The 24914-nt window shown below is 35.8% G+C and overlaps 1 protein-coding gene and 1 long non-coding RNA gene across 5 annotated transcripts in view; one reads left to right on the forward strand and one right to left on the reverse strand.

Annotated features, from left to right (window-relative positions):
- Positions 1 to 21152, reverse strand: LOC124446053 (GATA-binding factor 2-like). 4 transcript variants are annotated; one of them, XM_046996845.1, is made up of 5 exons: positions 20977 to 21152; positions 5544 to 6368; positions 4723 to 4871; positions 2927 to 3052; positions 1 to 716 (listed from the first exon to the last, which is right to left on the reverse strand). In XM_046996845.1, exons 2-5 carry the CDS (start codon positions 6253 to 6255, stop codon positions 435 to 437), a joined length of 1269 nt encoding a protein of 422 aa, XP_046852801.1. In that variant the 5' UTR covers positions 6256 to 6368; positions 20977 to 21152; the 3' UTR covers positions 1 to 434. The 4 variants fall into 4 exon arrangements, with proteins under 4 accessions (XP_046852801.1, XP_046852802.1, XP_046852804.1 ...); XM_046996846.1 differs by lacking the exon at positions 20977 to 21152 and adding an exon at positions 18661 to 18849; XM_046996848.1 differs by lacking the exon at positions 20977 to 21152 and adding an exon at positions 15559 to 15746.
- Positions 18031 to 24914, forward strand: part of LOC124446055 — a 14527-nt gene continuing 7643 nt past the window's right edge. The window contains exons 1-2 of the long non-coding RNA XR_006948333.1: positions 18031 to 18339; positions 19439 to 19617. This is a non-coding gene — a long non-coding RNA (uncharacterized LOC124446055). The remainder of the gene's footprint in view (positions 18340 to 19438; positions 19618 to 24914) is intronic.

Genomic DNA, 24914 nt, shown 5'->3' on the forward strand with positions numbered 1-24914 from the left:
TTGATTTCGTTTCTATTTAATGTAATATATACTCCTTATAGGCTTCATCTGAAAGAATAAAAACTATAATACATCTGTTTCAATATTTTTCCAGCCCTTTCCATTATTAAATACTAAGTCATTTTTCGAATTTTATATACTTTGTGTATGACTGTTTTTTCACCTGTACAATTCACGTGTTTGGTCCACATATATTACTTCTGTTTGCGTCACGACTATTGTGGACGCTAATAGTAACGCCCCTCACCTCCAATAGCAAGTATTTTTTCATATGAATTAAAACCGCAAAGAAATTGTGTATTCAAAATTCTGCTATGGATTTTTGTTCCCCGCTGGAGATTGGGTAACGTTAAAAGAGCAACTGACGACCCTCTGTTTATGGAGGCTTGACTCCCACGATGAATAACCACGCGGGTTCAGAAGGATCTCATCGCTCAACTGATACTGCTTAGGGAATGTTGAGGAACAATAGGCGCAAATAACCCGGGATGTAGTGGGTGAATAGGTTTCATTGATGGATGTATCATCTGGCTGCTTATAACAGATGATCCGGGAAATGGAAACATCGACTCTTGACTGCTTATATAATGGTTGCCATCCTGTTTGCCGTCTTCTTGTTTTATATCGCTGTGCTTCTTGTTCTTTTTCGTTTTCGACGAAACCTTTCTGTTTCGCGTTTGTATTCCGTCTTTTTTCATCGACAAGGGTCTATTCACCTGCATGAACATTGGACTAATTAGTAAAAAAGCATGTCGATTGAAATAACTATATAACTATATGTATATTCAAAAGCAATTATATTCGTCGTCGTTCACTATTAATAGATTTAATGTAGCACAAACGACAAAAGATTCGAGGATTTATTTTCGTTTTTTTTCAATTGCACGCCCATCAAGAGAAAACCAACAAAATTTGCTTAATTTGAAAAGTTACTAAGATTTCAGAAAAGATTTAGCCTCGCGATTGATCCATAGATTGCGCGTCCAATTAAGTAACTTGAAATTTTGAATAATGAATCTCAGTTGATATAAATTCACTGCTATTCTTTGTTTCGAATCGATAAACGTCTAAATCAATGGAAATGGGACATGTTTACGTTCACGCCATTTAAATGCGTTTTCAAACAAGTGCTGTGTTCATCAACACTTCATCGTTGCGTTAGAGCTTTCCGAAAATTCCGCGAATAAACATTTTGAATCAACAAATACAGACAAAGTGTGTCACGCCTTGTGGAAAACGTCACATTTGCCACTATTATTGTTGACTAAAAATGTCCGCGACTTAAGACCAGCTATATTTTCATAACTGTAGAATTTTACATCCTTCCACGTCTTGAGAACGGTGGGCGAAAACATTATCTAAAGTATGTTTGCCAAATCGTCTCGACAAAGTCTTTCATATTTACGAAATGAAGATGTCTACACTAATAATCATGTTTTAATAAATTTGAATAATAAAATTGGCTATAGGTTGCATGTTAGTCCAATATAACTGGCTACTCTCAGCAATATACATATAGTTGTTGTGGTCCGTATATAAATTGCCAGGCATAAAAAAATGCTTTGAAAATTAAGTGGTTTTTATATTTTAATTTCAATGGTGTCTGGCTACTTTTGCGCATCGCTTAACACATTAACTCGATGAAAGAACGCTTTCACTCTGCAAAGTTGTTCGATTTTGATGCTGGAAGTACAACATATAAAAATCGTGACCTCTAAAAACATGTACAATCAGTTTCCGCATATTTTTGTATTATGAATCGTATTTTACGAGAAAGAAATAGTTTCAAATTATTGAAAGGGAAATTATGCGGCTGACGCGGATCTCATGCAATGAATTTATTTGTTTATGGTATCTGCTTGTTAATTCGACATGAAAATTCACATCAATATTTGGACTGCAGTAGGTAGCTGTGATTTTTCTCTGAACACTCCGAGAAAATACTCCTACATTCGCCGCAACAAAGTTTGAAGTCGACGCAATGTGAAAATTGCTCAACAAAATGTAGACGCAACATCTATAAACGCGTTTCATATCGCTGGAGACGAAAAGTCTGACCTCATACAGGCCATTCGTTTACTATCTCTATCGTTAGAATAGAATTGTTTATTTGCGTGCTAACAACAACAGTGTGTCATTAAACGAAAATTGCTACCATACTGCGTTTAATTGCCGGTCTTTGTATTTCGCCTCAAATTGTACACATTTAAAAAGGATCATGGCAGATGGCGATGGTGTATTTGATGGGATTCTTGATCGGCCTTGCAATTTCCACAGCGTAAACTGCTCGTTTACGTTCGCACATGCAACGCCTTAATGCCATAGCTGCTTAGCTCGGATTTTGTCTCTTCGTAATAAGGATGTATTCCCTGCCATTTGCATGCCCTCGAGTATACAATATTCATGTATTAAATATACGCCCTCTTTGTTTCGAAGATCTCTTATCAATGGAGTTTCTAAATTACGCCGCTAACAGCGAAATTATCGTGATCTTATGCCTGACAAATCAATATAAGGCAAAATTGATAGAATTATTGTTTATGTACCACCGACAACAAGCTAGAAAGCCATTTAAAACCTTTATGTTATAGTAACTTTTATCAGAAACAGTGTCATGTACGCAAATTATTGTGAACGTGCATATGAATTCAAATCGATAGTCAAAATGTTTTTTCAAATAGCCTACCCAATACGGCCTGAATGCAACAGATTACTGAAAAAAGTTCATTGATTGTCTAGGATTCGTACATGTACATACTACATTCGGCTCTTTTACGATTATAAAATACCCTAGACTACGCCATAGCAAACGGCTTCCCCTTTTAAGTGCCGTCCAGCACCCAAAGCCTTTTAAAGATCTTAGTCTTCAAAGATAATTTTTTCAAATAACAATGATATCAATAAACACATGCAACGGTATACTTACCGCGTGCAGTTTCCAGTATAATCCGCAAGCATTACATACAGGTTCACCATTTGCGTTTCGTCTCCATAATGTAGTCTGCGAGGTGCCACAATTCGCACAACTTGTTCCCGCTCGACGAGCAGCCGACTGATATTAAAATAAAAAATTCGAAATTAGTTTTTTCGAGAAGGTAAACTTTTTTCATAACCCTTCAGAAGTTTTGCATTGTTAAAAGTTTCGTTACCTACATTTCAAATATGAAGATAGCAGGGAAAAGTTGTAGCTACAATTATTGATTCCATAAAAGCGGTCAACTAAGCGTCCACGTTTATACTTTATCAAAAATTTGAGTCGAAAATCAACGTATTAGAAATGAAATCAGGCAGTTAATGTGTACTTGACTGGACGCAAAGCATATATAGTCTTTTTGTTTCTGTGTATTCAGTGAATATAATTTTGAAGGAATGCGTTGCATGTTTTAATTCTAAACGTGCGAACTGCGAGCCTTTAACGCAGATCTCATCATCCAATTTTCAAATCATTTTCAAGCAGGCTCTGTAATGCACCTATATTTTCAAACACAACTATGTTACGATAAAAAAATGAAAGAACGCATTGTTGAAATATTACAATTGCACATCAATTACTTGCCAAAGAATCGTTTTGTTCCATTTTAAAACAAACTATTGACAAAGCATACATGCTTCGTCAACAATGAATGTATACATTTTAGAAAATTCGAGATTACAAAAAATTATTCGAAATGGAATAATGGGTACGTGTATACATAGCCATGTATATAATTATTATCGAATGAAATTAGTATGAAATGTACCTATATGTGTTCTAAATTAAAAATAAATAAGGTGGAAGAGAGATTATCACGCTAGTGTAGATAGTAAACTTTAAGATATCGTTCAAAATCATTTGATAAATTAGAAAGATTGCCGTCCCTTATTTTAACGATTGCGTTGAAAACAATGAAAATTTGCTGATCATTTCGTGATCGTATTTTGTGATACGCGATGACGCAGAGGTAGGAAGACGCAAATGGCGTGATAAAAATAAAAATTTGCGATAAGGAGGAGAACGTTTGAGTCGCGAATGTGGCAAATTAAGATAGCGTGTTAAGGTTGCATGAGTAGGCACCAAATAATGGAGGTCAAATGCATTTAGTGAAAGAATTATCTAAGGAAATGCCATTTAGCACTTTTTGGACTTCTACGAAATAATTTCAACAGCAATGAGCCTAATAAATAGGCTAATCACGGATTCAAAAGGATCTTGTTGCTCATGTTTTTATAGTGAATGAAATGTATATTAAACAGCTTTCATTAATCATGAAGGGGTAACAGCAGATTTTCATAGCAATATTGATAATTTCCATGAACTTACACGCAAGTCACAAGTTCATTTGAACTTCTGTATAATGCTTATGAATGATGGTGATGTCTTGTTTTAAAGGGTTCGCTCTATTTAAGAAGAACTCGTCATAAGATTTTAAAGTATTTTGGTCATTTCGTGACATATTTTCTTCGGCCGAGTGTTAAAACCGTTATATTATAAATAATTCAAGTTCCAGTGCAACTGTCGATAAACAATGGAAAACAGCGGAACACATGGCCAGAATGAAACAGACAGATTAATAAAACAAAGCCCATATTAGTATCTTAAAACTTTATAAACCTAATATACGCATGAAAGTTGTCGTCGCATCTCAACACGCGTACTTAAGAAAGTTGTTGAAAATATTTCAATAAAAGAGAAATTTAAGCAATTATTGTACTAAAGTGCTTTAATAATACATATATGCTTACCAGCCTTCTTTTTGGCTTGATAAGAGGTCTGTTCGAGCCATTCATTTTGTGATATAAGCCACAGGCATTGCATAAGTAATGTCCGCTCCCATCTCTCCGCCACAACGGTGTGGACGTTGCACCACAGTTAATGCACTCTCTGCCCTCGACTGAAAAACAGAGAAAATGTGCTATTGGTAACTTATTTTCTTAAAAAATTAGGTGTCTTTGAAGTAACTCTAATTTGATATTTTATGCAAATTATAATCACAACACAATGTATCTTTCAAGTTTTAAATCTGCCAAGCGAACTCAAGGAAGCGTGAAAAATACTGTTTGCTATCCATTGTGCCTTAAAACGCAAAATGAGCAAATATTTACTTTCTACGCCCGTTATTATACTTGGACATTTTGTAACAAACAATTGCTACTGTCTACCGATAAATGAGGCTTCTCATTCAATATCTGTGCTGTTGTGAGAAGGCAAAGAGCGCTCACAGACGACATAATAATTACTTTAAAATCCATACTTAATCGTCTCGAAGAACTTGTCACGACAGTGCAAACAAACAGAAAAAGCTACGACCGCTTGCCATTAATTCAAAATAACACGAACATAAGAAAGGCAAAAATGGCATGTTAATCACATACACTGACAAATTGTGGCTCTAGAGATTTCGAAACAATCACACATTCAAGATTCTATTTCACGCAGTTAACATGAAGAATGCGTCTTTTGCTTCTTTCCATTTCTTATTCGTCAGTTCTGTTCACATCAGAGTACAACTATTTGCCGTTAAGCTAATAAGAGCTGGTGTATACAAACAAGCGTTACAAGTTACCTTGTTGTGCGTACGAGTCAGAACGCGAGCTGGAGAATTGCATGCCAGCCTTGAGAAGACTTTTCTCGTCAGGATAACCGTAAGGCTCGAGCATTGGCTTTACTGAACCATCTTGAAGTAAGTCCTTTGGTGGCGTCGGTGGAAACGCGAATATAGAATGACCGAGTGATGAGCTACCTTGAGTAACTTGAGGGGAAGAAACCGACCCTGAGCTACGTGCAAATGGCGGACACCAGACTGATGGCGGCGTTGCAACAGAACAACCGTAGTTCGACGCTGCTTTGCTTTCTATCCATTGGATTGGTGTGTGAAAATGATGCGGTCGACATACTTGATTTGATGGGACTCGTGCAGTCGGAAGAAATACTCTGCTACAGCTTCCAGGCTGAGCTGAGACTTGAGTTTGTGAATCAGGAAACGCAGTTGGACCATGGGCAGTCATTTGACACATAGTTGGTCGATATGGATGCGCTCTAGCGCCTGGAGGATACGGCCAAGTGTTGGTAGCGTTCCCCGAACTATCTAGGTGATGAAAAAACACGTCGACCTCATCCGGAGGTAGCAATTGAGAGGGTTCGATAAGATTGAGATTAGACGAAGGAGTCGGAACTATACTTGAGCAACTTCCAGGCATCGTCTGCTGCATTTTGTAGTGACTATTGCTACCTTGTGAGTCACTTGATGTCGTTCTTGATTCGCTCGTACTTGCCATATACTATTTATAGAGGGTCGAAATCGGCGTGACACTCTATTTGAATACGAGCTAGAAATGTACCACCCTGTTTAGTTCCTCGAGCAGACTACCCGTTGTTTGTTGATCGTGACCTGAAAATAGAACAGAGAAAAATCGTTCCACTAAGCTGTCTTTGTATAATTGTATGCGACGAATAACAATAGGCTCTCGTCTTTAGCGTCCGCTTGCCAACTATTTACTTCGTTTTAACGCAAGTGTGTGTGGTATGATTTCAAAACGAGGCGGAAATACGTCCGTTAGCCATGCGTTCGTCAAAAATTAAGCTAACAAAGCTAATAGCTTATCGCTGCACTTCTAATCTCCTTCTACATCATTACCATTTCACACTTTCACACATTGTTATATCTGCGCACAATTTTTGCCGAGTAAGAGACTTTCTCATGTGTGCTGCGCCAATCTCTAGCAATTTGATCAACAAGCGCGCGCGATAAGGTCAGAAAATATTTGTGGTCAAAATTGCGACAATCAAACTAAACGATACACTGAGACAACTTATCTTTTTCTCCAGTCAAATATTATGAAAATTATTTTAAAATAAATACAACGAACCACAACGTTTGCTTGCTGCCAAGAACAAAGTAGCGATACGCAAATGTAGCTTCGTGCACGGAAAAGATTTTACAATAGCTTGCTTTGAAGCCAGCGTCTGAACCTCTCGACGTGATGCCTTGAGAGAGTGACTTGTACTCCTAAAAGTTGTCAAGAAAAATGAACGTTGCTCGAGCTTTTGGGCGCCGTAAAGCCTGGTCTAGGCCGTCACACTGTCTGCAGAGCCAATCAAATTGCGGCTTCCTTTGTCGACTTGACGTTTAAGGTATGCAACATACTCACTCTGACAGCTTATTGGATACCCTCGTCAAACAAATAAACAATTCATTTGCGAAAAATCTGTCAGTCAGATTTTTTGCATAATGTGTTCTCAAACGACAGGAAGGGAAAAATTTTGAATGTGAAGTTTTTAAGCTCAATGAACGGATTGGCGATTTGAACGCCACTAGTGTTGAATCCATACGTGATAATAGCATGGTCCAATCAATACATCTTATCAAACACATGATTTCTTCAATATTTGACAGAGACTAGAGTCTTTGCCTAAAGCTCCATCTGATATTGATGAGCCCATGTTTGCATTTCTTATCGGGGCATTGCAAGCACTAATGAAAATATAATACTAGCAAAAACAAACTTGTACATTATATTTCATTTGATGTTCCAATTGAAAGTTATCGAAGTGCCGATTATTTCTAAGTAGGGCTTATTTTGTTTATTTGTGAATAGGCTAGTGCAGAAATGGATAAATCGGATTCTCCAAGAATTCACAGGGAGAGACTATAAGACTTTCTTTTAAATAGATATGTGCCTCAATACATGACATTATTGAGATTCTTTGACGCTCTTGAATAGCAAGTGTATTGACTATTGTGTTGTTGAAATAAATTTTGAGTTTCATAGTAAAACAAGTGCGGATGAAATTGCGAAGTATTCCGTGATTGGCTCTCGTTGTTCAAGTCATATGGCGTGAAAACAGGACCAGGTGGACACGCAATTGCTTGAAACTGTGTGGGCTATGTAATTCCCTTCGTGAAGAGATAAGACTCAAACTTGTCTTGAAGATCTTATCCGCGCCTATCTTTTCGTGGCGTTATCTTAAAAACAACGAGACGTGTCGTTCAAGAGAATGAGCCATCCATGCACGCTGCCATTATTCTTCAACCGGTAACAAAAAACACACAATGTTGTTTCGAGCATGGAAAGAGCAAAAAATAGCTAGATGCCCACAAGCACGATCCTCGCATAAAAATCTCGTGCGTCATTATAAATATTCGCAAAATCGGAAAATGAATAAAGTGCAGTTTGTGTAACGCAGTGCTGTCCCATATAGACTAAGCATTATCATATAATCAGATAAAGCGATGCAAAAATGCATTTGATGTGTCCACTTTCACAAAATGCAATTAATGACTATCTGCAAAATTATGAAAATAATGCATACACACACACTAAACTTTCTCTTATATTACATACAGTTTATCTTTTTTTGTTTGGACGCTATATCTTTTCGCGCATTAATTTACCCTTTGCGGTTCCGAAATCGCTTTTATTTTATCTAGTTTTGATGCGGAGAGAGACTGAAAATTTAAAAGCAAATCGTTTTCATTTTTTTTTACATGAACTCCACTTCAATCTTACCTCCTTAGCGGCTACAATAATACTTTGGTGTATGTAGTATCCAAGGAAAGACTAGTTGAAGAAACATTTTTGGTAGCTTGCTAGCTATATAGAATCGTGACTACATTTAATTATAAAAAGAAAACTGGAACATATAATGTTCACTGTATATTAACTATACTTTACATATAATGTTCTTTATATGTATTAAATAAATACTTAAACATTCGAGGCTTCGGCTTTTAATTTTGTTCATTTATAACCAAGTTTATCGTTCTCACCGCAAACACCAATAATATCTTTTACTTTGTAAAATATCGCATAATGCATGAATCATTAATGGCGTTGTAATTATTTTGCTATTGAAAATACCAATATGTCGACTCGTAAAATACTTTGAAAGATACGCTATCTTTACTGGAACGTGCGTTCGTAGATCAAGAAAGATTAAAAAAGCTTGCACCTGTAGTCTCATTGTCTTTCCTAGTTTTCTTATTTTCATTCCAAGCTAGAACATTTTATTACCAAGACTTAAGTTAATCGGGCTCTTTTTCGTATGTAAAAATTACATTGGCCATTTTATTTGCAGAACAGCATTTAAGGCAGCGCAAAGCTTCGCGGGTAAACTCTTTTCTGCATTTGTAAGCCACGCGCAAACTTAAGTTGTTCATGTACAGATGAGCATTTGTCCTCCTGTGAATGTTTAAAAAAGGGAATTTTTTGATGTCTGAATACTTTACTTTATATGCGTGAATGTTGCAAATCGATTGCTCATATAGCTAGCATAATGAGGCTACCATAGCTATATAACAGGAAGATAAATTAACGTTTTATATACAATCTAGATTAGGATGTTGCGAACTTTGCCTGAATTACTTCGTATCTCATTAACGGATAGTGGGAATGTAGATAAACGTAAACAGTCTTATGTGTGTATATGTTGTAATTTATCAACCATCATAACTTTGATAAATAGCGCTTCTGATGAAAAAGTGCTTATAATGATTTGGCCAGCCCAACGTCTATAAAAAATATTTGATAACGATTCAAGAGATGTGAGGACATGCAGTAAAGGGACGGGGCTTGAAAGCGAAGATACTTATTTACCCTTAAACTAGGTGGCAATTCATTATGAATTTGTTGGACTTCGTTTAGAAAGAGTGTAGCGTGTATATTTCCATGATAGAATAGCCATAGGTTGTTATCTGAACGGTAGACACTAAATTGGTTTGCCCTCATATCATTCATTTAGATATACATTTCATATCTCTATGAACGTCGCCCGCTAAAGCGAGCTTCATTATATAATGATTATACTTTAATGCACACACAAATGCAGACCAAAGGTATATATGTACATCATTTACGACAAAAAATGTACTACACAGAATGTGCATTTACAGTGCGTATAACAATTGGTACTCCTTTATGTAACTCCAGAAAAACATGGAAGCAAGATGGGATGAAAAGTTGTCATCTAAAGATTTTTGTTATATATTCGTATGCATTTTAAGTCTCACAAATATTTCGCAAACATAGCTTTAATTGTAAATGCGTTCAATGAATACTTTTTAATTATGTTTTTATCTGTTCATGTGAAGACATATGTGTGTTTCGTTTCATTCATTAAATCAGTATATTGTGAATGTCAACGTAAAGTTAAAGTGGTCAAATAAAATGTCTTGAAAACTTGATACTGCTGTAGCAGCTTGCTTCTCACTCGGATAAAAAAGCAACTATTGTACAAACTAATTTTCGATTTCATAAAAACTGTATCTGCGCAAAAGTTGTGAAGTCAAAAGTGACAATATTATTTAATGATTTGCATTTGCTCAGTGTGAAATCCAATAGACGCCAACCGTTCTTATAAAAATAAAAACGCCTCACTGTTAACGGCGCGCTCTAATGTAAATGTAGCAAAATAATAACGAGTTAATTTCGTCGACCACGTTTTGTCTGGACCTGCTTATGACTTATTTATTCATAGTAAATGTTCATATTACAATTATGAATAAAGTAAAACTGTAAAAGTGGACAAAATTTTGCTGTCCCCAAATTTAGTTTCAATTAAGCGTTGGGACGATCATCACACTCACATATAAATATACAATTGGGACATATATGAGTAGATATGAACATAGAAATATATGTATATGCATGGGACTCAATACATAACACATCTTGTATTACATTAATGTATTGTTTGTGAGATGTATGATGACACGATCTCAATATATCTGGCCTTATATACAAGATTGTATACTTGGTGGTGTGGTCGAATAGAGAATTTCCGTTTTTTAATCGCACTTTTTGTAATTCATTTGTCGACACGCTCAGCGCACCCTCCAATCTGGCAGCAATATGGATTCTCGGGATTGTCAAGAATGTGGGCAGCTAGCGTCAGTTGTCCTACTTTAGCCATATGGAAGACAAACTATTCATATATTTGCGCTTAATTGAACGATCCTATGTTAGAACGGAAGGCATTAACCTGTACGTTTTTTTAACTGCATCCAGACCGAGATTGCTAGAAACAAAACAAAATAACATTGACGCTGTCGTTAAACGGAAAGCCCATTTTGCCCACAAATACAGAGAATCTTAGGTGACGTGCGCAAAACAAATACTTCCTGGTCGTCTTAAGTTGTGTATTTTGAATCGACAGACGTTTTTGCCTCCCACATGCGATTACAAACAATAGAAAAAAAGGCATACGCACAACGACTAAAATTAAATGATTTTACCTAAGGACAACAGCTTGAAAACGATCAATGTCTGTTATGTAATAAAATGAACATTTATATTCTTATTATATTATGTACATTGTTATATTAGTGATCACATACACAACGTACGCTCGTTTACTTAATTGCGCGTGGATATCCTAGGGTGAGAATTTCATTTTTGCTTTGTTGTTCAATTTCCTTCGCTTATATATTAAATTCCTTTTATGTCATTTCCTACGGAGAGTCAAAAATGCTAAATTCAATTTCTGAAGTTGCCCATTGGCCCTTAAACTACGCATCTGGCTTTTAGGGACGATGCCGACTCGCACATTCATAACGACTATACATGTACACACTATGCCTCAATTTATCGAAATTCAGCCATCTGAACAAACCGTTTCATTCTTATCGCGAACTTTTAGCGCTATTAGCAAAAACAACGCTAAACATTAGCATTTCGTGAATGGACGTTCTTTGAGATAAGAAGATAAAAATTCTCAATAATAAATGCCACACGGCTACATACAGAGATCATTTCAGGCGTACAAATGAATTTATTAGCCTTCAAAAAAGCTAGAATATCCTTGAAGGTCTTTTCGACGCGCGTCTGAGCACGGCTAGTGCTCTTGTCAATTTTTCAAGCTTCGTCATTACAATACTATATAGCTCTCGATTGTGATGGAAAAAATAAGATCAATGTTTGATTGTTGACCGTGTGGTTTTGAATTGTTCATATTCTTCTTAATTCAACGCTGTCAACCCAAACGATTAACCACAATTCACTAACATGGTGTTTAGAGTAGTTCTCGAACTAATTGATATTTTAATTTATTGTACCTGCCATCTATAGTGATTCCTAGTTGTTTGTGCAATTTTTTCTATGTGCGCATTAGCTCTACTTTTTAAAATCTTTTACTATCACATGAGATTAAAAGCTGTCCCGAAACGATTTTTGTACACAAACTGCAGTTAAAGTATCATGCAGCACTAGAAATAATATATATTGTTGGTTTTATGCATAATTATACTGAACTCATGATTGGGATAAATTGAAGACGCAGATGGTTCACACTGCGACATACAACTGACATAGCCATGTAACTACAAGTGAAATTACATTAAAGTCCGCCAGGGTGCAATAATGAAAATAATTTATTATTTCCGTCGTAGGATCGCCTTAAAAACATAACTATATAGCAAGTTTAACAAAAAAATGCTGTTTTATTTCATACACAAGACACCGATATTGCTGAAACAAGAATGACGATAATCTCCATCAATACATGCACTTTTTGATTGTTGTAGGTAATAGCGCAGTTGAAGCGCAAAACATGGATTCGCATTTCAGATAACTGCATGTACTTGCTATTTTTTATTTTATTTAATATTCAATCAGCTCCCTGTTTCTGGAATAAATTCCATCAACTTTTTGTGACTTTTATACTGCATAGCAAATCAAACGTGCTTTAGTAATACGATATAAAGCAAGGCATACATGTTGCAAGCGAAGGATTCAGTGCTAAGCACTAAAGCACTTCTTAAAGAACACAAAATGCTAATCTTTGAGGAGTAAAGTTAAACGTAATCAAATACTTCTCCGTTTCAATTTTTTGCAACGAAAATTAAGGAAAGTGTTTGTATTGAGCAACCAAATTGATTTCAACATCTACGACATTTTACCGTGCGAGAAAAGAACACAATAACGGCCTTGAACTATTCATCCGATTTGGTTTATGTCTCCAAATACGCGTTCATTAAAGTGAAAATTTTGTTTATTGCGAGCATTTGGTAGTTTTGCAAAAGTGAGTGTGTTTAGAGAATACTTCCTATTCCTAACAGCGGATCCCTTTTCTGTGAATACTCTACAATTAACTCGTTGGGTTTCACAATTGTGATAAGAACATAAATCCCTCGGATGAATATTTGCATGTTGTAGACAGATTATCTGGATAACAGCTTTGCTATTTCAATTGTTTATAGTTGCTGTAAACTATCGTATTTTACGCGCATTATATACATTGAACTTTATTCATTTATACACATTTTGTTTAGTGTAAATAAATGTTATGGAAATGTTTTCATGCTGTACATTCGCCCCTATATTCGATCAAAAACAATTAAGAAGCGAAGCTTCCAGTGCTAAGTGCTGTTATCAGGTTGCTTGAAGTTATTCCTGTTCTTTAAACGTGCAAATGTTTGTGTTTAATACTTGTTCAGTATCCGTTCCTTTGTAATTAATTAACGATTTAAAAACGTCTAGTAGTTGATGTTGTGTCCATCGGCCATTGTCTGTGATTGCCATTATTATTTCACTTCCTTCATCCTGTTTCAATGAGCCGGACGTTTTTGTTTAGAACGTTCAAAAAAGGGGAAACTTCGGGACTAAAGAACTGCTAATTCAATTTAAAAACAACACTATGCCAAACTCAAAGGCAATACTCAACTCACATAGACACAATTTTGGTGTAGTAGCTATTCTCTGCTCTTTCAATAAAATCGACAATTGATCGAAAGGTGTCCAATTCTTTTATACATAATACACCTGTCTATATCGCCACACGCAAAGCAACGTGTCGTTTTCATCGATTTATTTTTATTGTCTTTTCATATCCTACAAAACGATGCGCCTTTTTTGGTTCCAAATGCACAATCTGTTTCGTTTCTGCTTTTGTCTTATATCAAAACCTTCACATGACGGGAATGAATAATGTCAGGTTGTTCAAGTTTGTCTGACAGTTCATGTGAGCTCAATAAAAGTTCCATAGAAACTACTACCTTAGTTGATTTTTATTAACATTGTCTTTATTCAAACGATAGTGTATGCAATGAGAGTATTCCTGTTGATACTAAAGAATTGGTTTTATCCATAATATTCAATAAATTTTTGGATAGTTATTTCTACATGCAGTGGCGGATTACGAAGTACGGGGCCTGTAGGCTAAGACAAAGTTGTTGGACTTTAAGTCGGATATCTATTCCTTCCACTACGTTCAGTTTCTTGATGACATTAGCGCCCCTTACGCTCTTTTGCCTTTGCATTTCCCAGCTTGTTTTTGTAACTCATGGTACAACAATGAGGAATAAATTTAAAATTCAAACTGAGAAACCAACTACTTCATGAGTTCTGAGCATCGTGCATTCGAACAGTAGATCGTACGGTTTTTAACAGCAAAGCTGGTCTAAGTTAAGAACATTTAACTAGTCTGGAATGGCAAAAACTAAAAACTAACCATGTCTAGATACAATGGGCCTCTCGAAAGCCCGGGCCTGTAGACTTCAGCCTACTTAGCCAACTGAGTAATCCGCCACTGTCTATACATGTGGCAGTAACATTCGCCTTTCTTGCATCGGTCAATTGCTGTTGTTTGAGCTGACATCTGCAGCTCAACACAATATTTAATTGGGCGTCAGTTCTTTGATGTTTAACTGGAGGTTCTGAATGATTTAACAATAATGTAGGAAATGGTCTAGATGCTTTTTAAGAAACAGGCATCAAATGATGCTATTCGTGTATCTCTAAATGTTCAAAGCTTAAACCGTAAATGAGTAATATGGGAAAACGTGCAATTATTATGCAATTCAAAACAAAAATCTGCCAATATCTGCCGTTGTAATCAGCGCTGTCATTAAAGCTTGAGACGATTCTAGGAGTAGTTAGAACAGCACAAACTTAAACCATGAAAATGACGAAAGAGATTTCTTCCGAAAGCTGTGAACGCTTAGTTTTCAAACGTCATTGTTATTCAAAAATGAAATGGGTTGGTCACATTAAGCTCTCCTAAAGTTTAAATCTTGCTTTGAAAAGCTCCGATGTTTTTACACATACAAAATAAACAGCTTTATAAAAGAAGAGTTTGGATGAATTAACTGGGATTTGTTGAAGTAGCACGTGTTTTAATTTTAAGAAGCTCACAAGTTATAACTTTTAAGGCTTCAATACATAATTAAAATTTTCGTGATTGTACTAAAATGGCCACGCTTGCTGTAACTTGGTTAATTCCTGCCTGTTGTGGTTGGCTGTACATTTAGTAATAAGGTACTTCAATCAAAACACCTTTTATGTCGCAAAATGTTGAATATGAACACATCGGCGATTGTATTTGCACAGTGACGCACACTATGCAAATATATACTTGATGCGTTGATACCTTGATAAGAATGCGCTTTAAAGGGAAATCTCACTACGATACATGTATACGCGACAGCATTTAATATGTACTGCTACCAACAATAAGTTGAAAAAAGTTCACCGGAATTTCCGATTCACGAGAGTGTTCCAATTAATGTAACTTATATAGCTTATTATAAACAATGTTTCTCTCATGACATGAAATTCGCAATAAGTATAGTTAGTGAGGATGCGTACCTGCAGATGCTACGAAAAAGATCAAAAAGGCCAAAAAATTCCCGACAACAAACACTTTTTGTTCCGCTTGATCGCCTTCACAGCATAACAGCATGTATTGAAACCGCCCTTTTTCCCACCAAAGAAGACACAAACGAATACAAAGCTATCAACAAGTCACGCTGTTAAATTGTGTTTAGTTTGAGGTCATATTAGGTTTCGAGTGTACAGACATTGGCGCCCATCGAGAGCGCTACACGTCAATTTAGTCGGCAAGCAGGAAAAAAATTATTTGTATCGCCCATGTGGTCTTGAATAGTTCACTGTTTGCAAGACGTAATTTCATAACACAGCTGAATCTACTTCGGTATTTTTTAAATAATAAGCGGTAATCTGATCTTGGGCATGGTTCACTATCATGTTTGTTATAATTTTCAAACAATACAAATTGCTAGTCACGAAATATACCAGCGATTGCAACCGTAGTTTGCGTTGCTTAACTTTTTTGGAAACATTGAGCAATTGAATTTTTGTCACATATATCATTTTGTGATTGTCTTGACGAAGGTCATTTGATCGTGCAAAAGATTGCTCGAGTCATCTACGCAATGATCGAAGGTTCGTTTGCAGGCATTTGATGGACATTAAAAAAATTCAGTACAGTTGTTTAATGATCGGGTTATCGCATCGACTCGTAAAAGCGACTTGTCGAATGAAGAGGGTACAATGCAAGCGATCAAATTGTTTTAAAGACATGTCTGATTAAGCTTTTTTCCAATACTACGGGTTTGCTTTGAAAGTCTCGGATTCAACAAACTAAACCGCGATAAGCCGAATAAAACTTATCTAATCTTTTTGATATTTGTCCAAGCTAGAGTTCCTGCATTGTTTTATGGTCTGGTGATACACGATTAAATGACGTCAGTAACAAAACGAGGTTTTAAGAGTTGTATCTTTGTACGTGTTGAAGCTATCTTCATGTCCAACGCTGTTCCTTAAAACAATAACCTGACAGCCTTTCACAGCGTCGTGTCCTATCATGGGCTGCGCAATGCATTGGCACAAGACCTAAAACATGCAGTCTGCACAAACTTATTAGTGCCAAACCTGTCACCTAAAATGATATTATTAAAGAAGTAAAAGTCGAAGGGTCAACAGGGCGACAACTAGTCTGTTGCGGTTTCTTTGATTAGACTACCTTCGAAGTTGCAGGGCAAACGTCTATATCTTTCCATCAAAACCATAAGGACATGACGGTTTGGTAATGATGGAACATCCTGATCGAAAAGGACTAAAAGTTATCCAAGTTACCATGACTTTGATTTGCAGTACAATCATATCTGGCAAGATTACAGAAAATCAAATGCTCAAACATCTGTATTCTGTTACTCGTTTTGCAGCCATTTTGAGTCATTCGTCTAAAACCTACATATTTTAGCATATATCTAGTAAATCTTGTTGTGTCATCTAGCATATCAATCGTTCCATCACAACTTTTGCTAATAGTACATTTATCGCATTTGTATACAGTTTGTGCGATTTCATTTCTGCAATTTCAATATATGGCGGTATTAAACAATGTACATATATTGACGTGGTAATACAGGGTTTACTAAAGTACCATATACGCAATAGAGTGAGACGGAAAAGCACTATTTTGTATTTATTAGAACGCGGTGAGCCTGCCGAAATGGCAAGTCTGAAATTCTCGTCATACTTTTCGCTACCGTGACTTATTCTTTGTTTGTTTAAGACTGTCTGTGTTGAGAAATGGAAGTATTGATCAGGTGTTAATGACTGTTTACTTCTACAAACCAAGTTTGAACAAATATTTTCACATGTTTTATTGAACAAGCGCTTAAAAAACTTGATAATTAGAAACATCCAGCACGCACATAATACATCAATAATTGCAACATTTTTAAAGTAGTCCGCTGCGCGTTCCGAGTTTTCTCTCCGGAATAAATTTCATGAAAGTTGTACGCATGCGTTTTGTTCTCAAATTTACACCTTAGTCGATAGCAGATTAGTTGATTTAAATGACACCTTTTAAAACGTATGGAGATCGGATTCGTGAGCATTGGGCAATTGATATTGTTAGACTGCCCTTTCCGTTCACAGTTTGATCGCACTCTTATCTTAACTGCTCAATTTTTAAATAATTGCCTCACAAAGGTAACACTGTGAATTTATTATACACAAACCCATTTACTGCACGAGGCATTTAGAATACTGCATATTCAGATTCATTCGGAGGTGTTCAGTTTACGTACATACATGTATGTATGTATTTTATATTTTCAAATGATTGTTTACTGGTCGTAAAGAACACAATTAAATTTCTATTAGTTCACCGACCACTGTATCTTAAAATCACAAGTATAAACAAATTTTTCACTTCATTTCATTGCCATCAATCATTAAAAAATGACGTTATATTGATTTGATTTGTACATGTTCATATTTGTATAATGTATAAAAGTAAAGTTTACTTAGCAATTTTATAAACAAGTAATAGATATTTTAATTCTTTTATAGTAAGGATTCGAAAGCATAAAAGCCTTTGTCAATTCTTTCAGCGTACTCAAGAGGCAAGAATAATTATTTTAGTCTGCCCTTGCCCTTGAAAAACGAAAGACAAAGAAGAATAGAGGAAATAAAAGTATTTTTATTTATACAGTGATGAATTTCCGTTCGTTAAAATATACTCAAATCTGGAAGACAAATCAAACTTGTGTCTATGCTTGTGTATGAAATTTCAAGACGAAATTCGAGATGTGATTGCAACATAATCGAATCTATGTAAGTTTTATCTGTAATTACACCACGTGTTAACTTGGCATGTTAGCAATGAGTATAGATATCCGTTAACCGTAATCTAAAATATTTTGCGGGTAGGCGCTTGTTCGTTTTAGCTACGTTAAACATTTATATATAGCAACAAAATCGTGTAATCAATGCCAGCACTTAAACATGAATCGACCAAGTCCAGCCCGACATAACAAACGCTCTTTGAAATTACCAAATCTTTACTAATTAACACTAGAGCATCGATGTAGCACCCCGCCAAAGCCCGCACAAATTATTTCCCATGAGTTCCAAGTATTTTGACTTTTAGCTTACCTGAAGTGATAATGAAGATCTTGTTTCTCTGAATTGAATCTAAGCAGCCGTGAATGTTTGTGTGTGAATAGGACTGAAAACACAGCACACACAACATCTCTCATGTTGCATTGTTTATACCGTTTGTGGAGTGGCGACAGCTCGTCGCCCTCTCGCCCTCTGTATATAAATTTGATCTTTTGTAGTGGCTGAGAATAGTGGAATACAAGCTTTTCACCATTCATGGCACACTTTACTCCCACACGTTTATGTTCATTTATATCTTGCAATTGATTGTGATAATTCAATCAAAAATGTCCTTGGTTTCAAAAAGCAAATCTTGTCTCATGCACGTGCAATGACACTGCCAGATCTTTTAGATCTCAGCTGGAACTGTTTGTGTCTATTTTCATGTCGTGTGAGCAGCACATTCGGATTTGTTCCCGACTTGCACTTACTTTGCTAGGTTTTCGGTAAGTCAATGGCGGGATTTTAAAAAGTGTTTAGCCGGCGAATGCAGACCTCAAGCATGTGCTAAATGATTTCTCGCCTTCATGTTTGGATATACATGGTATTGTTCTGAGCCGATAATCGTTTTGGGTGGCCTTTGACTCTTTAGGCGTAACTATATCTGACAAGATAGTACCACATTCGTCTTTAATTATGAAAATCAAAACGTAGTTTAATTTTATTACGCCTATGTTTGAATACAAGCCAGAAATAAAAGGCATGGCTCCTTTTTGGCGAGTAGCAACAGCTGCGAGTGATATGGGAATGAAAAAATCACATCCGCATTTAGGTCTAATTCTAACGACGAGCAACGCAGACGTGCTGGGTACGTCGAACCATTCACAAAACAGAGTGAAATGGGACGAGCTGATGGCAGAGCTCCATGCGGGATAGTGACTTGTTAGCCATGAACGAATTGTGAGTCATCATCGTTGTGTAAGCAGTAAAAGTTATCAACGCCACATGCGGGTGAAGTATAATTTTTGTGTGAATTGGTAATTTCAAATCGCCCTGTGTTTTTAGTTAAAGCTTACTCTACATAAGTGTACTAATTTCAAACCTCACTCTATAAGCTACAGGAAAATCTGCGTGTATATTTAATAACCTTACTTTATGCGTAGTGGTTTTCAAACTATATTTTCATATTTTTCGGAAAAGCGCACCACGGGGGTCTATTAAACGCGCAAGCAAAAACGGTGGCCATCTTGCCATCTGGTCGTTTTTTAATACCCACAAAATATTAGCCAATGATTGGCAGCAATGTTTATTGTCTAAAACGTCATCGTCGACGTATTAAACAAACGTCACTCAATAAGTGAATTAAAGAATAGGCATACAAAAAATATAGGCTGCGTTAGAGTTTTATTTAAATAATACGCGTTCGTTTTATTGAAAAACTGAAAGGAAAGTAGAATATTACGTCTGAAATATAACGATGTTTTCCACATTGCCTGTTTGTCTACAATATCTGCGAACATTGTGAAAGAAGATTCATGTAATGGCACGTTTTCTTTCACATAGCTATTATATATACACAGAAGACAATTCCCGAGTCAAACCCTTACTCAAACGCGTACATGTGAAGACGACAACAATGACAAACTAAACCAGACTTGATGATTACGATCTACTTAGCATTGTAATCTGAAATAACAGAACTTGTTATTTTCCTTCTATTACACCTTCACATTTAATTTTCCAGACATTTCTTTGAGTTCTCAAGATACAATGACTTCACAAAAATACATAGCTATGTATATATTTCGGCTTCGAATCTTCTATCAGTAATTTTTAATATGCGCGCAATTTCTAAGCAAGGTACGTTTTGTATGTGAAATTTGCTACTAATGTCCGGACATGTATGTGAACTTGTCCTGATAAAAATTTTCTTTAACAGTTGTTATGATAGTTTTAAAAGAATACATTGAGATAAACGATTATTGTGATAATTCAGATAAGTAAAACGAATGTTCACGTATATATGTGAACGTATTTCGTATTTGCCACTGCATACAGAAGGTGTCAATGCAGATCGTCTGTCAGGCAACGAAATCGGTCAATGAAAGTTTTTCCAAAGATATCAGATGTAGGTCACCAAATTGCCATAAATTCTACGTTTATTTTGAGCAATAGTATAGCGTACTCTAAACAGAAACCAGTCAATGCTTTGATTCGCGCGACTGCGCGTTGATCAAGTTTGTATATATTGCGTTGGAGCGGCAAATTATCAAAATATTCCGTCATTTTTTTCAAGCAACTTTGATAATTACAGGAGTGCGGTTGACAAAAATAGTAACTTCTGCAGAGAACCAATGAAAGCTTTCCTACCTTCCTCGTAGAAGTGATCTTTCTCCTTTGACGATTGAGACGAGCGAGATATTTTCTTCCCACCGTGCTTGTGCAGTTTACGTTGTTGCAGGCAATAAAGTCAGTCTTCGCGTATACTGACAGAGCCTTCAAATTACATTTCCGTGGCGGCATTCAAGGATATAATCTAAGTGGGATTTTCTCAAATTACTTGCAAAACCGGGAGTATAATCTGAGCGAGAAACTCTTTGGAGTGAGTGAGTTGAGTCGACAAGTAGCTATTTACTTAAACGAGCTTTGCAGGCAGGTTTATTCATTATTGATACTGCGATTAGTCAACATTTGTTAAAAGCGGCAAATAGTATATAACACATTTATAACGAACTTTTGTTTCATGGGATAGCAGACCGCTCCTGTCGAGAAAGGCTCGTTAAATATGCACGCGATGAACAAGGGGCGGCGCACCCTAAATTCGAGTAAAAGTTGCGTTCACAAGTCAGGATGCACGATCTTCTCGCAAGAAAGCCGTGTTGAGTGATGAAAAAGTTGTCAATAAAGATGTCGAGTTGTTATAACAATCACAGCTGGCCAGCAATTATCCATAGCCCTATTTGTGGTCGAGATTCTCTTGCCGCACGATTCATATTTTATAAACAGGTGCGCTTGCACTTCTAATGATTTGTGTTTTTGTCCTGCAGTTGTATTGCAATGCAAAACAGCTTTGTTTAAAAAACGACTTTTCATAAATAATAGACAAGCGAAACTATGAATGAACGCCACATTGCATCGGCACACAAACAATAACACGCTCAAAGTTGATTATTCAGTCGTTACTCGTTAACGTTAACGCACCGCAATACATCGCTTTGTAGTTATTAGCATAAATATGAGATCCATCGATATTCCATTGATAGCATTATTTAAAGTTGATAGCTTTCTAATAGTTTTATAGTGTTATCGCATGCAACCATTATCCATATCTAGCCATACAATGGCGTATCGCAGTTCAGTTTTATTAGTCATTGTACTTATCAAGTCCTAGAATCAACTTCTCTTTCATTATTGTGGCACATCTTAACTGGGCTATATCAGTACAAGCATGCTGCATGCCGTTTAATTGGTATATAGTAAAATTGTAGCATTGCGCTAGAAAGCTTTTAAAACTCGCTGAGCTGGCAGCAAAGTCGTTGTAAAAACAGACTGATATGCGAAAACTCAAAAGAACATATGCTTGATTTAGCGAATCAAGAAAACAATTGTGGCAAAAAGACCCCCGCATTCCGCTTCATAGTCATAAGCAAAGCTGGGCAGTCAGTTCATTGACCTTTCATCGAAGGGAAATGTATCCATACTTTTTTCATTTGTGCGCACTAAGAATAATTTGTATGCGTGTTTACCGTTTAGGGGAAATGATTTATAAGGAGAAATGTCAATATCACATATAGGATTTCTACGCAACATGTTTTGTCTCAATTTTGAATGTTTATTGTTGATTAACGGGCAAAGATCTTGTTAATACATAAACATTTCACAAAGATACTTTGTTTTATTTGGAGCATTTGACATCTTTTTCAAACGTTTACTAGCAAATGTGATGTATGTATGTCATACGCACTGTAAGTACAGAAATAATAGCACGTACACGGAGATAAATATGAAAAAATCTTTATGAAAAGCCATGAGTTCACGCCGAATTGGTGAAAGAAGAAAAATATTAGTTTTTTTGTACTATTATTTTAATTAATCACTAAATCAACATAAAGTATTAGATTTTTTAGCAATGCAATATTCTCAATACTGTGTGTGTGAAACCAAATTTTCTGCCTGGTATTTAGTTAATGCGATAGGTACGGTTATAAAATGCAAGTATGCAACTTATGGGTTTGGCAGTTCGAGTATTCGACAGGCTAATTCACTGACACATTAAAAATAGCCGTTTCAAAACAGATGTCTTAAATAACTCGCAGCCACCCATCAATATTGGATCATGTGCCAACGGCAGTATACATATTTCTACTTTTAAGAAAAGTGGGTGGCTTCCATTGACAGATTGAGTAAAAACCGCATTAATCGTGCAAGGCAAATGCTTTGAACTGTTGAAATGCTGTCACATTCGAGAAGTGTAGCTTGGGGCTATGAATTTTAAAAGACTAAGTCCGAAATTATGTAGCCATAGTTTTTAATAATTTAAGGTTTTGTACACACTAATTGTCCAATCAGGTGTAATAAAAGTTTGATTTTTAAAATCATACTGTACATTTGCAATTATGCATGCATGGAAGTTAGTTTGACGGTGCAGACTGTATAGAGTATACAACAAAAAGATAGCGCTCGAATTTATGGCAAACTAGAGAAAAATGTCCAATTTTAGGAAACATATTATAGTTACAATTCATGAACACGCTTCATCATGATGCTCTCTTCATATGTTTGACGAGATTTAACAATTGACTGCGATCTGTGAGCATGTGAACACTTAGAAATTGGAAGGCTTAGAACGCAATATAACTTTTTAATGATTTTCCCCTATGCAATTACAATCTTTCTTCAAAGCCTTTAACAAATTTCATACTGGTAAAAACAAGATATGATTGGACATTGCTCTGCATGGTATTTATTAATTTAACTAAGACATATCTGCTTTGGAAAAACATGGCGTCTTCATCTGATAAATCAAGATGTGAAGTGAAAGTAAACGATTTACGTTAATATATTATAACCGTTTCACATATGCTCTTAATCGGAGTTTCTATCTTACTTTTAAGTGCCATTTTTGTCTATATCATTGTAGATATACTGCGTGATATTCAAATACTAAAGAGGCCTTTTAAACTTGACTGGTACACATTGATTTTAGGAGATATATTTTGGGTCTATTTAACGAACCTAAGTTGAGAATAAAACATTGATGCGGTCAAGCATAATTTTTTTCGCCTGGTTATATTCTGGCATTGGTGCGACCTCAGTTATCAAACTAAAAAAGCACGAAAACTTTCTAACACAAGAAAATGCTCCAACCATTTGACAAAAACACTTCCATTTCTATTAAACGTGATCTTGAACCACACATCCACGTTTGATTTACGTTAGCTGTTAAGTCCATGCACTTAAAAGCAATTATCAACCTTATCATCAAACATCCAATCAACAAAAGTTGTTTTTCACGACTGTTGAGCAGTTTACTTATTTAGCTGAAGAAATTCCACCCGAAAAGGTAAGAATATCTTCACAATGATTGACCGGTTGTATATACCTCTTGAGGAAAGATTTCTGAAATTCTCAAAAAAAAAACAAGCAAATCCGTTTAATACTGAAGGAAATCTCAAAAGTAGCTTCTTTCCACAAAAGAATAACGAATAAAGTCTGGGATATATATATAAACTTGTTATCTGCACTTAAATTTATGACATTTTTCTGCACTTGATTAGATAATGGACAAACGATACGCACCGTGCGCGCATTCCAGAATTCATTACTTTTCTGCATTAAATATTTATATAAGTAACAAACGCAATTGAAAAATCAAGGCATTCTTATTTTTATTGTTAGCGCTGATAAAAATATACTTAATCGGTATTTGTAATATAATGAACTAGGCTATGTTTGCCAATTTTCTGTATGGGGGTAGAACTGTTTCCCTAAGATAAAAATATTTTTAGTGTAAAATTGTTCATCGTAAACTATTCATTTTAGAATGCAAATTTTTAATAGCTAAATCATTACATCTAACGATAAATTTCTAAATGTATTTTCAAACATTGAGCTGCCTCCCATCACATGAAAAGATCCATAAAACGACACAAACAAACGTTATGACGCCAATATTTGTTTGTTGAAACAGAAAAAAATAGTCCGACGTTCATATTGCAAATTTGAAAAGGTCAAAACTGTCCATAAAGTGCCCAAAGTCAGACGATCAATTTCATGTTATCTTTGACACATGTCAAGTTCGCAAAAGA

The sequence above is a fragment of the Xenia sp. Carnegie-2017 genome, unplaced genomic scaffold, assembly GCF_021976095.1.
Source record: "Xenia sp. Carnegie-2017 unplaced genomic scaffold, XeniaSp_v1 HiC_scaffold_22, whole genome shotgun sequence".
Taxonomy (NCBI): Eukaryota; Metazoa; Cnidaria; class Anthozoa; order Malacalcyonacea; family Xeniidae; genus Xenia; species Xenia sp. Carnegie-2017.